General features: G+C 40.2%; 1 protein-coding gene across 3 annotated transcripts in view; it reads right to left on the reverse strand.

The window, feature by feature from the left end:
* The window catches only part of SRPX (sushi repeat containing protein X-linked), a 75733-nt gene that overhangs the window by 18308 nt on the left and 44014 nt on the right, over nucleotides 1-13411 (reverse strand). For all 3 annotated transcript variants that reach the window (XM_016153006.2, XM_016153014.2, XM_016152997.2), the window contains 2 exons: nucleotides 13172-13348; nucleotides 2635-2761 (listed from right to left, as the gene is read on the reverse strand). In XM_016153006.2, the coding sequence (XP_016008492.1) occupies nucleotides 2635-2761; nucleotides 13172-13348 (304 nt within the window). The remainder of the gene's footprint in view (nucleotides 1-2634; nucleotides 2762-13171; nucleotides 13349-13411) is intronic.

The following is a 13411-nucleotide window of genomic DNA, read 5'->3' on the forward strand; positions in this document are numbered from 1 at the left end:
CAAGGCTGAGGGAATTTTCTGTGAGAAAAATCATTTATGAGTATAGTACAAGTAGTCACTGGCAATTTGGGCCTGTAGGAGGTGCTAGAACTTTCTTTTTCTATCTGGGCCAGTGGAGACCTTTGCTGTGCAAAAGGCAAGTTCACTGATTCTTTGGTGATCCTGATGATGACGATGATGTTGATGATGTTTGGTACACTTATATATGTCAGGCATGATTCTAGGCATTTCACATATATGAGTTTCTTTAATTTTCATAATATTTCTATGAGGTAGGTATTAGCTCCATTTCACAGATGAGGAAATGGTGGCACCAAAAAGTTAAGGAACTCACCCAAGATCACACAGACAGGGTGATTCCAGCATCTTTCTTCTTGGCTGTCTGATAAGAACAGCAAGAGGCACAGCATGATGAAATGCCAAGTTTTGTTTGTTGGTTTTTCAATAGACAGATAATTTCTTGTCTCTCTATAGTTCTTAAGAATGACGAGAATATTTGCTAATAATGGACATGAGAAATTATTATTATCAATACTGAGGATAATTTATATACATATAGACAAGGCGGCTGTTTGCAAGATTCTTGGGAAAGTGCCGGAAATCCCACCATTAGAGACATGCTACTTTGGTCCCAAGATACCTTAAGGTCCTCAGGAAGCATGATTGTTCCAATTTTAGTATATGTGCTGCAGAAGTGAGCACAGGAAGCATGATTGAGATGCAGATAAACCTGAGAGGGAGTCAAACTTCCAATATGAGTGGCTGCTAACCTCTTAGAGATTATATTTCATTAGTGACATGGCAAATAATAGTTATAAGGAATAAATAAAGGAACTCACCAGCAACACTTGTCTCAGCTTGACACTAGAATCTTTCCTCATAGAAGGGGACTATATAACAGCAGTTTGCATAAGACATGGGGGAAGGAGTCACAGAGAAATGCCAGAGAACCAAGTAAGAGCTGAAAAAGGGACAAGACAGCCTTCTCTAAATTCCTCATTCTGCCAGAGTGCACTCCGCACAGCATCCTGCTCCAAGTTTCTGCTGGCTCCGGGCTGTAGAACTCTCAAAGCAGAGAGCTGCTTTTAACAGAGGGGTAGGAGCTACTAAGACACTCCTTAAAATGTCATATTTCTAACCATAACACACAGATTACCCATGAAAAGGCCAAGGTGAATAGTGTCATCTGGTGACCTGTTATTTTGTGTTTATTATACAGGATTTCAATAGCAATCATAGTTGCAAAAAAAAATCTTAGAACCTATTAGGTATTAGGGTCTGGGCCAGGCATTGTGCTAGTCCCCAAAGGTTCAAAAGTAAATATAAAATCTTATTCCTGCTTATGTCAACTGTAACTTAGTTATTAATCCCAACTGATTAGAGTTTCTCATTAGGGATTTGTGACATGTGTATGTGACAGCAAATAAATTTTTTTCTTATGAAGTTTGAACTTTATTTTTGAGGAGGTACAGGGAGGAACGAAACTAGTAATATTATGTAAACTAGGTGGTACAGTGAGAGAAAATTATCAGGATGTAGAAAGAAAATGTCCTGCTAGGGATGCAAGACTCAATCTCTTCCTAGTAGAGGTGCTGTTATTGCTAATAATTGCTTTAAAATGTTTGCTCTTGCACAACCTGGGCTGATAGGATTATGAAAAGTCTTTCCCTACTGCATTACTCACTGGGGGGGAAGGGGGTGTAAATCAGAGGTAGCCTTTGTCCACAGATGAAAACAGTGGGGTGGTCTAACATGGCCATGAACTTTAAGGCATGATGTGAACATTGATGATAAAATGGTGGCCTCCAGGGAACAACTGCAAGGATACATTTCCAGATGCTAAATTAGAGCAACATAACATGTAGCTAACTTCACCAAAGGAATCACCCATTTTTAAAAACATTTTGGATGTGCAGCAAACTATTAACATAGTTGGTTCTAGAGAATGGGGTTGGGGTGGGGAAGAAGGCAGAAGACACCTATCCTTTTTAAATAAACTTCTCCTGTAAGCTTTTTCTTCACAAATTTAAAAATAAATAAATAAATTTAAAACCAAAGTTTTGAAAGAAGCCGATGCCAAGAAACACGGGATGGAAAAGATCTGCACTAAACCGTACTCACAGAACACAATGTAGGGGCAGCAGCATCTAGAACACACAGAGCATTTCTAGGTGGGTGATGGCTTAGTAAGGCCCAGGAACATAAGTAGGGGCCCCCTGGGCAAGCAATGGAGGCGATTCTATCTCCAAATTAACCAGGTGGCTTCCTCTTCCTCTTCCTCTTTCTCTTCCTCTTCCCTTCTTTCCACTACCCTTTCTTACTTCCCATCTTTTCTTCCACAAATATTTAGAGAATACCAACTATGTTCTAGGCATGGTTCTGGGCATTAGGGACATGATCGTAAATATAATGTAATGGAGAAAGGCAACTAACAAATACATCAGTGAAATACATAGTATGTCAGATGGTGAAAATGGCAATGGAGAAGAAGAAAGCATGAATGAAGAATAGCTGAGAGTGCTGGACTGAGTCTAAAAGCATTAGTGGATTAGCGTCGATAAATTTCCCCACTCTGAGTAGTAAATGTCTCACATAAAAGAGGAAACATCATTCCAGCTGCCAAATTTCGCTTACTCAGTTAGAATGCCATCTGCTGTGTCTCTTCCCTCAGGGGTATCCCAAGACACCCGGACTGTCAGCTTATTGGGTTCAGCAATGCGTTCCTTCACACTTGGGCACTTGATTCTAGGAGGTTCCATATCTGAAAATATAACCAGAGTGTTCTCACCATCATCAAGAAATATCTTGGCAACTTGGGGATTCAACACCTAGCATCTGACATGCCAAGAGCTCTAGGTATTCTTTATTTTTGAAGAGTTTATTTACCTCATCCGTATTTCTCTTCCCTCCCTTCATCTTCTCCCCTGCTGAGTTTTGAAGATTGTTTGGGTACTCACATGTGCATGGCTAAACCTACAACCAATTATCCTTGCTTGCTGTCTTGTGCGGTAATTTATTTGCTATTGCTTCTTCTTTCCCCATGTTTCCAAACTCTGCCTACTGACTTGGCGATATGGCGGTAACCCAAATAAGTCTAGAAGTCATTCAACCTTTAGCGAGGCCCTCTTGCTTTAAAAACAGCATCATAGAATACTAGGGAAAAGTACCTTAGCTATCATATAGTTTGATTCAATTCAAGGCAACAAATCTTTAGTGAGTACCTGCCTTACCCAAGGCATCACTCCAACTGCTGGAGCTAGGGTTCACAAAGGCAAGAGAACCAAGTGTTTTTCAAAGAGTTTAGTCTATTAGGGGGATATGACATGAGGTAGAAATGGCACTACCCCAGGTGAGGTCAAAGAAAATGTTATGGAGGCTTAAAGGAGCTACCCAATGCTCATTTAACATATATGGAAACTGAGGCTCAGAGAGCTTAAGTGATTTCTTTAAGGCTGTTCATGTAAAGAGTGGAATAAGCCCTCTCTCTTCTGGCTACATCTGTTACGAGCATATTCTTCAATATCTTACAATGAACAATGTTCTGTCTGGGCCTACTCTCCTCTCCAACTGCCACTGGGCCACACCTATTATTTGTGTCTGGAGACAGTAATTTTACCTTGACTCTGCCCCTCCTAAGGCCTCCCAAATTTCCTCAAGGAGTTTATTTATCTGGTAATGAAATTTCTGCCCACTCACTATCAAGGATGGGTTGACAATAAGGTCTAGAAATAAATGAGATGCCAATTCTATACTGGTTTGGATTTCATCTTTTTATTATAACTACAGTGAAATCACAAGAAGGGAAGTTTGAACTTTAGCAAATTCTGCTTGATGATTCTGAACAGGTAGAGAATATATTTCAAGTGGCCACAGCAAATTAACAATTTTCAGATTTTCATTGCTTTACATATCAAGTGACAAGTATTTAAATGTTACTACAACCCAAATGAAAATTAAATGTCATTTGATTCTAAATCACAAACATCTTTGAGAGACTAAATGCATCAAATGTAGTCTTCACATACATTCTCCTGTGTCTTGTCTAATAAGTTCTCTTTTTATTTAGGGTAAGAAATTACAAATCATTTGTTAAACAGTTTTGCCTTCACATAACCAAATTCCTTTTTATTCTGTGTCATGCTTCAGTGAATATGAATTTATAAACTTAATACACTAATCCTAAATTGAATAACCACTCCATTTTACTGAGTCTAAGTCACTATCAATTGTGAGATAACATTCCAATTTCAGGGATATTAAAATGTGAAAAAATATGCTTCTTAGAATTGATAAAGTATATAAATGTTATGATGAAATGGGGCTGCTTTAAATGCATTCAAGGTATCTTTTCAATTGCTAGGTTTTTATTTTTATTTTTTCTTTAAAACCATTTACTTACAAACTTTAACTTGGCAAAGATCTGTGTGAGAGGACTGGGGAGAAGAATCCCCTGAAGTCGATGTGGACCCCTAGAATGAAGAGAGGAAGGCTGGTGGTGCAGCTGGCCAGGGGCAGGGCCCAGGGTCACTTCAGGCCAACTGGTCCTGCTGGTGCACAGGGGCAGAGTTGCTAAGTTTTTAAAAAGAATCTTTTTTTTTTTTACTATAATAGGTTAATAGGTTATAGAAGACATACTTTTTATAAATTTAGACAAATGTTTCACAGCTTTGGGTGAATCAGAAAGACAAGTATACAATATCTGCCTCCTGCTGGTCAAATATAGCTGGCAATTTCATCATAGAAAGTAGAAAGTATACATATATAATGTAAAGCAAAGAGAAGAGAGAGGTTTCGATGTAAAATTATATTGTACTACTGTATTTTCTTGGAGTGACATTGGCAGAGTGAAGAGCTACTCTTAGTCTCTGTGTCATGTAAACTAAACATGTGAATGATAGTCTGGATTGTTTTCTGTATTAACTAGACATACTGACATTGAGAGCAAACAGGCTCCAAATTATGTTATCTGGATAGAGTCTCAGAGCTACCCAAAGCCAGCTTATGTCTAAATAACAATGATCAGTGGAAACTGGCCTAGTTTTTCAGAAGCAGTGCTCTTCTAAACAAGAATCAAGAAGAAAATCACTAGAAATAATAGTTAATATTTACTGAACCTCCTACATGTCCACCGCATGCTAAGTACTATCTCTGCATTATGTCACTGAATCCTCACACTCACTAGACTAAGGATTGTTATTATCATTCCCATTTATACACTGGGAAGCATTTCCCCCTCTTAGAACTTCTTTGTGGTCTGAGATTTTAAGACATGATTATGTATTTTTAAATTATTTTAATAAGCCAAACACTTCTGTGTGTCTGCCTGCTGCTGACCCAGTATTTTCCTCCAACTTCTGCACACACATTCTTTTGTGGTCGCCTGTTACAGCTTCCCCATAAATCCTTGAAGAGCAACAGCAGGACACACGATTCTGTTGCATCCGTGAACATCATGCCCTCTCTTTCAGCTGATGAGACCAGCTGGCTTGCCCTTTACAGATACTCCAGAAACCTAAACCTATTATTACACAGCCGTGGCCATCATTGCTTTTTATAAGTTATCATAAATTTCCATGAATGACATGAACAAAGTTGCTATAGAAACATCATGATGATTTCCTGTTGAGTCAGGATGCCCACAGAGCCAGTTATTGTGTGGAAATCCTGAAACTCATGAAAATCCTGGCCTCCACCTCATTCATTGGAGACATTTGACAAACCATCTCCCTTTTCTGTGCTGTAGTTTCCTCTCTGCATGTAAAATACCAGTAACAAACATATTATACTGTATCAATTACTATTTATCTGAGAAGCTGAACTATGTACTTGGGATCCTTAACACATCTAACAAGGTAGGTGGTAAAAATAAGAAAAAGTTTCAAAGGACAGTATCCTGACCAATGAGTGACAAGAAATAAAAAATAAAAAAAAACTTTTAAACTGAGGCTATAAATTAACTGCATCCTAAAATGTTTGCTTAAATAGTATTTTCCAGGGAAGATCTGTTTGAAGATGAGTGCTAGAGATTAATAGGTGCTTCAGAACATGATAATAACTTGTATCTGAGACTGCCTGACTTGGAGTGAGGTCCTGTCTCTCCACTCCGTTCGAAAGCAAGATGATATTCTTATCCTAAGTAAAGGGTTGTCATAGCTCCAAATAGCAGACTCCATTTAATTACGCTTTTCTGACTTCCCACATACCCCATTCAAACTAGCTTTTTAACTGCTGCTCCTCTCACTTCCCTTACTCCTTGATCGAAATTTTACACGAACTTCCTCTCAATCTGTACAGTTGATGTGGCAGAGACAGCTGGTTGTCTACTGCTATCCGATCTCCCTTCTTTTACAGCCAAAAAAAAAAGTTTGAGTCTTTGGCCTTCCAAAATAAAGACTACATTTCCCAGCCTCTCTTGAAGTTAGGTATGGCCATGTGATATGTTCCACTAATGAGATGTGAGAAAAAGTAATGTGTGTAACTCCCGGATTATGCTTAAAAAGAAAGTGGGAGGGAGGAGTGTACCCTCCTCTTTTTCCTTCTTCTTCTACCCTGGTTTGAATGTTGATGTGGTGTGGGAGCTGGAGCAGCCAGCCATCTTAGACTGAGGGATGAAAGCTGTAAGTTGAGTGTGAAAGAACAAGTGACAGATGTCTGGGCCTAGGACACTGCCCTGGAATACTTAAGTACAAACATTTATATGAGAATAGAACTTCTATCTTGTTTAAGGCATTATGGTTTTGGCCTTGTTAATAGTACCTGAATGGTACAGAAGCAATCATACTTGTTTTTTTTTCCAAATTACTCCTATATAGCACCTTGTGGCATCTCCAAGATGTATTTCACTAATGATTTCCAAGCACTGATTTCTAACAAAGAATATTGCATGCAATTTCCTGCAAAAATAGCTACCCGTAATCCCTTTATATATATGCAGTTCCTCTTACCAAGAGGTGGAGTCAATTTCCCCTCTGTTTGAATCTGTGTCAGCCTTGTAATTTGTTTTGACTAATAAAATGGGAGGAAAGTAGCCCTATGCCAGTTCCAGAGCTAGGCTCTGAGAGAGTCTGACATCTTCTACTTTCACTATCTTGAAAGTCAGATGCCCTCTAAGGAAGTCCAATTACCTGACCGTAGAGGTCCTACGGAAAAGATGAGACATTATGAAGGGGGAGGGTAGGGAGAGGAAAGAGAGAGAAAGAGAGAGAGAGAGAGAGAGAGAGAGAGAGAGAGAGAGAGAGAGAGACTGAGACTAAGACTGACTCAGCCAAACCCCAGTCAGTACAGCCACCTCTGATTGAGATGCCAGACATGTGAATGCAGCCATCTTGAATCCTCCAGCCCCAGTAAGCCACCTCAACCATTACTATGTGGAACAGAGATGAGCTGTCTCCACCAAGACCTGACCAAATTCCCAACCCGAACAACCATGAGCAATAACATGGTTGTTTGAAGCCACTAAGTTTTGTGTGGTCTGTTGTGCAGCAATAGATTACTGATAGAAATATAAAGTAGTTTGAGGTTGGTGATGGAGGATGGAAGTGATCATTTCATGGAACACAGGAAGAGTCACTGCCAAAGGCAGAACAAACCCTTGCCCAATTATTTATTTCCCCAGCTAGAGTGTAATCCTCATGGATGTCTCAAAGAAGTGGTTCTTTGGCACCATGTAAGATATTAGAAAACTTTCTCAAACTAACAAAAGAGGCAAGAAGGGAAGCAATGAATTCCACACTTAAAAGTCACCATTTTCACCAGAAAGATGGCCAACTAAAAACTCATTGGTGATATGTTTATTACAGAGAGAGTCACTAAAAGTTTACCTGCTCAGTTTATACAAACAAACCATATCAGGTCAAAATGGATCAGTATGTCAATCAATCGAGTGGTTTCAAAACTGAAACTAGCTTCCTGAAAGTTTGTAAAAGAATGTATATGTGTCAATACAGGAAAATTTTTTGGCATAATTTAAGATCATCTACAACAATGCACTAATACATTTATTCTTAGCTCCATGATGTTTGTAATTTCAACTGATTTTCTGGAGATAACGCAGTGCAGTCCAACAGACTTCCCTATGGGTGGGTCACTGGATAATTCCAGCTGTCAGATAGTTGGGGAGCAAGAAAAGTATTCCATCAATTTGCATATCTTAAATCTCAGATTTTTTTTATTACAGAATTTCATTTGTACTAACTTTCCATTATTTTCTACTCTGTTTGAAATACAAAACAAGCAGAGGGCAGTTCCAAAAACTAAGTTGGTTGGTACATTGTCCCTTGTTAAACCAACTGAATTGTGTTCTCTGCCTGTCAAATGATATTTGCTGAGTTTTCATTGTTCATGGCTTTTTAGCTTTCTTTAATTTTTTTCTTTTTTTCTTTTTTGGCCTATGAAAAAGGGTTGGCCTAAAGGAGAGACCATGTGTCTACTCAAAATCTGGTCTCTAGATGAGGACTTATAATTCTAACTGTCCATTGTTATAGCTAAATGCCAATGTAATCAAAAATAACTAAAAATAGAAAGAAAAAAATATCCCCTCAGAACAACAGTTGTTACATTATAAGGTTTATTTCTTTTTATATCAATGGGAGTTGTGGCTCTTTTACTATTTTACCCTCCTGCAATTTGCTGCATGTTTTTTTCTCCTACATTAACTTATTTCTATCTATATCTGTTTCTGAAATAAACATGGATTTGAATTCACTGCCAGAATGTGGTCTGCATAAGAGAATTAATTTTAACGTGTGGTACTTTCAAATTTGCCAGACAACAGAACTGACCACTCTGAGTCAAAAGTCAGCCCAGCATTTTGTCTTCCCTCCAGGTCTGGAGAACTGGGACAATTTTCTCAGCACTCAGCACAGCTCTGGCCAAGATGCACTATTCAAGGTTGTGTGGAAAACTGGGAACTAATCAGCTACCATGTGTCAGCTCCTAAAACAGGCTGAGGCTCTGAGTTATGCTCAAGGTCCCACTAGCCTCACCAACACAAAAATTTATTAAACTAATTTAATGCATTTAAAGCCAAGAGTCAGTGATAGCCCTGGAGTAAAATTCACTGAGGACAAACTCCAGCTTATCTGTCACCAAAATCAAAGAAAAAATTGTCTGCTTTGCTTTGTTCTTTTTTTTTCCTAGGAGCTCTATTCTCTCCTCTGGCTCACTGATCCCCTTTTAGCCACTCCTACCTAATTGTAAGCACAATTCTCCTTCCACCAAGGAGAACTAAACTTTGCCGTGGCGAACTCTAAGTTAATCTTCTGAAATTGGGGTTCATTTTGTAGTTCTTTCTCTTTCCCTTTGAGAAGGTTCCAGGCCCATCTGGTCCAGCTTAAGATGTGCTTGTTACTTTTTGAGAATAATTAGCCTTTTCTTTCCATTGTTCCACACAATCTAGACATCTAAACAGTATGATCCCTAAACAGTATGAACTGTTTGCCAATGCTTGCTTAGCAGAAACATTTTTGAGCATCTCCTCCCATCACCTCTGCCTCTTCCAATGTGAGGAAGGAGATACTCAAAAATTGTTGGATTGTTTTGAAGAGCTAGCTTGCATATACCAAGTCGTGGGGGAAATACTGAAAGCAACATCTGTGAGGGGTCCTTTTGACCTAAACATCTGGCCTCAGGTTATGTACTTCAAAAGGAATATGTCCAGAGTTCACAGCCTCAGTGCCATTTTACCTGCACAGGTTGACCAGGGATTGCAGTCTTCTCTTCACTGACAACTATAATGATTCCAGGGGAGAAATCTAAAATCTCAGAAAAAGGCTGCTGTGGCAAATATTCTGTTGATGCTGTTTTTTTTTCTATACTCTCCTCTTTCCTGCCTGGACTGAAAGTCTCAAAGTTACATTTCCCAGACTCCTTTTGCCAGCTGGGTTCCAGATTGGTTTGTCAACAGGAGGCATTCTCATAAGAAAAGAAGGTGGAAGCCATTATACTTTTAGTAGGAGCTTTAACGAGTTTTCTGGGCTCCAAATATCAACAGGAGTGTGGGCTCCTGACTTCATTCTCATCAATGATGGTGTAAGTCAAGGGTAGGGTTATGAACTTTGGGTAACACTAAAGTTCCACTTTTGCTCCTCCAGCCCTTGGTTGGAATGGCTTTCTGCTTTAATCCCTGGTAACAATGATTTTCCTCTTTTGCTCCTCCAGCTCTTCCTATATTTTTGTAACCAATTCCATATATTAAATTCTCCTGTTTGAAATAGCTAGATTGGTTTGTTTTCCCAATTACTGACCAATATCAACTCCTACCTAAATTATAGAAAAAGGATAAATCTAGTTATCTGAGTCATTATTTGAACCTGGTGCTCTCATCAAATGAATACAAGGTATGGTCCAGGCTATGACTCTGATATATAAGGGTTTTGATCACATCTTGGGCCAGCTATAGCTCATTTACCACATAACTACAGAGTAAGAATGGCTGATGCAGCCAGGGAAGACAGTGGACAGTGGTGCCATCATGAAGACACTCATGCGACTGAGGCCAGAGGAGCTGTTGCACATCTGTCCCCAGACGGTATCATCCAAGTTCAGTCACAGTCCTGAAGTGTGTGCTCCAGACACTGAGCAATCAGGAAGGAGTCCTTTGGGTAACGCATATTAGTAGACTGAGCTGAGCAGTTCTCTGAAAGATGGGCAGATCCCAGCAGGGTAAGAGCCAGGCATCTATGGCCAGCTACTTTAGCACCTCAGTGCCAGAGATGTCCCTGGATTCACAGACTTTGGGCCTGAGAGCCTGGAGACTAGGCTCTATGCATACTCAAGCAAATCAGGTGACCTCTCAGATCTCATCCGTAGAATAGGGGGATTGAACTAGAATGTTCTATAAAGTTGGGTCCTGGCAGCTCTAACAGTTTATGAGTAAATGATCCACTGGGACAGTGGTACTTAGCTACCTGGAGGAACCTTGGAAAAACACCAGGGCCTCAGAGATTCAGACTGAAATGGCAACCAGAATTGAAAACCACTGCCATACAGCAGTCTGCCTCAACATTTTAAGGGCATAGGAATCTCCTGGGTATCTTCTTAAAATGTGGATTTTGATCTGCCAGGTTTGGGATAGGTCCCAAGATTCTATATTTTTAACAAACTTACTGCTGGTGCTGATGCTGCTGGTCCAATGGCACTAGTTTGAGTATAAAGGTACTAAAGTTCTTGCCAAATTTGACCTTCTAAGGCAAAGGTCTCAAAATTTAAAGCATTAGAGTCCTCTGGAGGGCCTGTGAAAATGCAGATGACTAGGACCCATCCTGGAGTTTTTAATTCTGTAGTCTGGAGTATGGCTGGGAATTTGCATTTCTAACAAGTTCTCAGGTTAATGTAGGAAGGAGATAAGAACTGAAATGGTAAATCAAGCTACATTCAGAGACTGCAATATGCTGATCAGCCCTGCAGCGAGTAACCTGCAGAACAAAGGAAGACTTCAGCTGGGATTGCTAACAACCCATTCCCCACACAGTGAAGGGGAAACAGGTAAAACAGTGTTTAAGTGGCTGCCCTACTCAAAATAAAATCATCCATTCCTTATGGCTACAACCATGGGGGACCTATGAATCAAAGGCTGGGAGCCGCCAGCAAGCCTTTCACGGTACATATTCTTATCTTTTCATGCTACATACTCTTATCCTTCTTCACTGCATGTCCATATTAAAGGAAGTGGGTAAAGTATTTATACTGTAATTCACAGGGGAACTAAAGAATGATATAAACTGAATTCCTCAACATTCAGGGCTTTTTTCATTGTCTCGGCTTTTTGTCTTTGCTTTCTCGTCTTTGCTTTTTTCTCTTCTCTAATAAACTTTCCTTTTGACTCTAACTTTGATGTCTGTTTTAATACTTTCTAATGCTCAGCCAGGAACTCTTTTCTTTCTCAGTGCAGGGCTTGAGTTCCCCTACTAGGGGGAATTTGCCCTGCCCTGCATCAAAGTGATGCTGACACTGCTGGTCACAGAACCACACTTCCAGAACCACTGCTCTCAGACAATGGTTCTCCACCTTAGCTGCACATGAAAACCACCTGGGAAGCTTTTATAATTCCCCTTGCTTCCTCCAGCTGTCCCATATCAGTAAATAAATCAGAATCTCTAGGTAGAACCAAGGCTTGACCAGCATCTAAAATATACTCAGGTGATTCTATTAAGTAGCCAGGGTGGGTATCCACCTTCCCTAGACCAGTGATTCTCGATGGAGTGATTTTTCTCCTTTTCTCCTGTCTGACAATGTCTAGAAATATTTTTGGTTGTCACAACTGGAGAAAGGAGGATGTTACTGGCATCTAGTGGGTAAAAGCCAAGGCTCTCCTAAACACTCTACAATGCAGAGGACAGAACCACATGAGAAAGAATTAACTGGCCCCAGATGTCCACTGTGCTGAGGTTCAGAGACTTTACACCAGAGCATGGCTGGGCAGAATCCCAACCTCACCCCAGACCTGCTAGATTAGGATCTCCATTTCTACCAAGGTTCCTAGGTGGTTCTGATGCAGGTTAAAGTTTGAGAAGCACTGCCTTAGATCTGTGGCCTCTCTACTTCACTTTAGAATCCCCTGGAGGGCTCATTATAGCAAAAATTCTGCGCCCTCCCCCAAGTTTCTGATTCAGCAGAATCAATAATTTGCATTTCTAAAGAGATACCAAGTGAAGCTGTAGCTCCTAGGACCATACTGTGAGAACCTCTGCTCAACAAACCCAAACTAAGGTAAAATATCCAAATTCCTTCAATCTTAGCAAACTGAGCGCTAGCTGACTAGCAGAGTCCATGACAAAGGACATCTGCTGGCTGAAAGACACTAGAGGTGCTCTCTGCAGTGCTGTCCCTGCAAATGTCAACTCTGCTCAATGCTACAGGGCAGAATCCCTGATCTTAAGGAGCAGGAATGTGCCCTCCCCCTGGCAGCCTGCTGCTGTCTCAATAGCAAGCCAAAAAAAGAGACAAACATAGTAGGATGAAAGCCATCAGCTGTGAATTCAGCTCGAGGATACAGACTGAGGCTAGGTCTGGCCTGAGCTAGAGAACTAGGGATGAAGGGAATTACTGAAAGCAAAGCTGAATGCTTATGCTTTACACCAAGATATTGATTGTTCTTTTCAAATCCACTGGACGAATACCCCTACTCCTCCCAAAGTATGTGTGCCTTATGAGGGCTGTGATATTTTCTTACCAACACAGGAGGCTGGTTGGCCACTCCAGGCCTTGTTGTCCATACATGTGACCATCCGTTCCCCTTTCATTGTGTACCCTGGTGAGCAATAGTACTCACACCGAGAGTTAAAGTAGGCACCATCTATGCACTTGAACCCTCCATTTGCTGGCATGGCAAGGGTAGGACATCGCTTTTCTAAAAAAAAAGAAAAGAAAAACATATTGAGCATTTTGTAATTTTTGTCCATAGTTTTGGAGT

This window comes from Rousettus aegyptiacus, unplaced genomic scaffold (genome assembly GCF_014176215.1).
Source record: "Rousettus aegyptiacus isolate mRouAeg1 unplaced genomic scaffold, mRouAeg1.p scaffold_m13_p_9, whole genome shotgun sequence".
Lineage (NCBI taxonomy): Eukaryota > Metazoa > Chordata > Mammalia > Chiroptera > Pteropodidae > Rousettus > Rousettus aegyptiacus.